This window comes from Carlito syrichta, unplaced genomic scaffold (genome assembly GCF_000164805.1).
Source record: "Carlito syrichta isolate Samal-C Ts95f unplaced genomic scaffold, Tarsius_syrichta-2.0.1 Scaffold315526, whole genome shotgun sequence".
NCBI lineage: Eukaryota > Metazoa > Chordata > Mammalia > Primates > Tarsiidae > Carlito > Carlito syrichta.
Genome location: NW_007259622.1, coordinates 5,895 through 7,354, shown reverse-complemented (window position 1 = coordinate 7,354; position 1,460 = coordinate 5,895). Strand labels below are relative to the sequence as shown.

At 71.0% G+C, this 1,460-nt stretch overlaps 1 protein-coding gene across 1 annotated transcript in view; it reads left to right on the top strand.

The window, feature by feature from the left end:
• LOC103275536 (protein strawberry notch homolog 2-like) overlaps positions 1 to 1,460 on the top strand; it is a gene marked incomplete at its 3' end in the record, with an annotated part of 29,091 nt that overhangs the window by 22,468 nt on the left and 5,163 nt on the right. Inside the window, exons 5-7 of the mRNA XM_021706397.1 lie at positions 651 to 734; positions 912 to 1,008; positions 1,291 to 1,457. Of these exons, the coding sequence (XP_021562072.1) occupies positions 651 to 734; positions 912 to 1,008; positions 1,291 to 1,457 (348 nt within the window). The remainder of the gene's footprint in view (positions 1 to 650; positions 735 to 911; positions 1,009 to 1,290; positions 1,458 to 1,460) is intronic.

Below are 1,460 nucleotides of genomic sequence, written 5' to 3'. Positions count from 1 at the left end.
GTGAGGGCCGGGTCCTCGCTCGGCTGGGGGACTGGGTCTTCTGTCCTGGCTGGTCCAGGGCTCCGGGTGCCAGGTCAGCTTTGAGACCTCAGGGTGGGCTGCAACCCCCCCGCGGCTCACGGGCTCATCCCAGAGGCCCTGTCCCATCCACTTGGATGGGACTCGGGCACTGGTGGGAGAGGAGGGGGAGCCCGGGCTGCGGGCCCGTGGCGAGATGGGGCGTGGCCACCATCAGGTGGGTCACTGGCAAGCAACCCAGTCTGCGGGTCCAGGCCACCTGCCTCTGTCTCATGTCCCCCTTGACGGGGCTTCCAACCCCCGTGACCCTGGGCTCCCGAGCCGCCTGCATTGCAGGGGTCAGCACACAGTGGGTCAAATCTGCTGGACCCCATCTCAGCTTCCCACCAGCTTCTGCCAGGTGCAATGGGGGCTGTCATCCTCAGAGCCCGCCGAGCACCTGGGCCAGCTTGGCGCCCGTGGGTGGAGCAGGCGGGAGCCGGGCACTGGCCCAGAGCAGCCAGCCGAGGCCTGGGCCGGCGCACCCAGGGAGCACGGGACTCAGGGCCAGGGGTGGTGACGTAGGACCTCCCGGGAGGACCTGTTGGCTGCGGCTGCCTCATCTTGCCAGGCTGACACCCTACCCTTTCCAGCTGATCCTGCCCAGCGGGCCATTTCCGGGCCTGGAGGACCCCGCTGCCTCACTCCCCGGCACCCCACTTCTCGTCAGCTACCAGGTGAGCTGGGGCCATGGGACCCGGGCAGCCCCCGCACGGCCAGCCCCCGGCCGGCCTGGAAGCAGGGAGGACCGGTGTCCCAGATGGGAAGGCGGGCCCTGCCCCGGGGAGGCTGGCGCGCCGGCGGGGTCGGTGGGTCGGGACCGGCCGCCCTCCAGCTTGCACTGTGGCCCCAAGGCACAGAGTCAGCCCGAGGAGGAGGAGGAGGCGGAGGAGGAGGAGGCTGAGGAGCTGGGCCACGCGGAGACCTACGCGGACTACGTGCCATCCAAGTGTGAGTCCTGCCTCCCGGCCTGGACGCGTTCTGTGCGAGCCTGGACCCTGGCGGCCATGGCCGGCCTGCACAGCCCCAGGGAGGGCGTCCCAGAAGGGCGGGGCCTGGGGACACAGGTACCGTCCACGTGTCCAAAACCAGAGGCCGCAGCCGTGGGGAAGGAACCCCAGGTCCCCGCTGGAGGATCTGGGGGAGCTTTCCCTTGCCCCGTCCGTTCGCCGCCCCGGCCACGCCCCGGCCATGCCCTCTGCCACGCCACTTCCTCCTGCCCCTCCCCTCCAGCTAAGATTGGCAGGCAGCACCCCGACCGGGTGGTGGAGACCAGCACGCTGTCCAGCGTCCCGCCCCCAGACATCAGCTACACGCTGGCCCTGCCTTCGGACGGCGGGGCCCTGTCTGCCCTGCAGCTGGAGGCCATCACCTACGCCTGCCAGGTGACGCCCCGCCCCCTG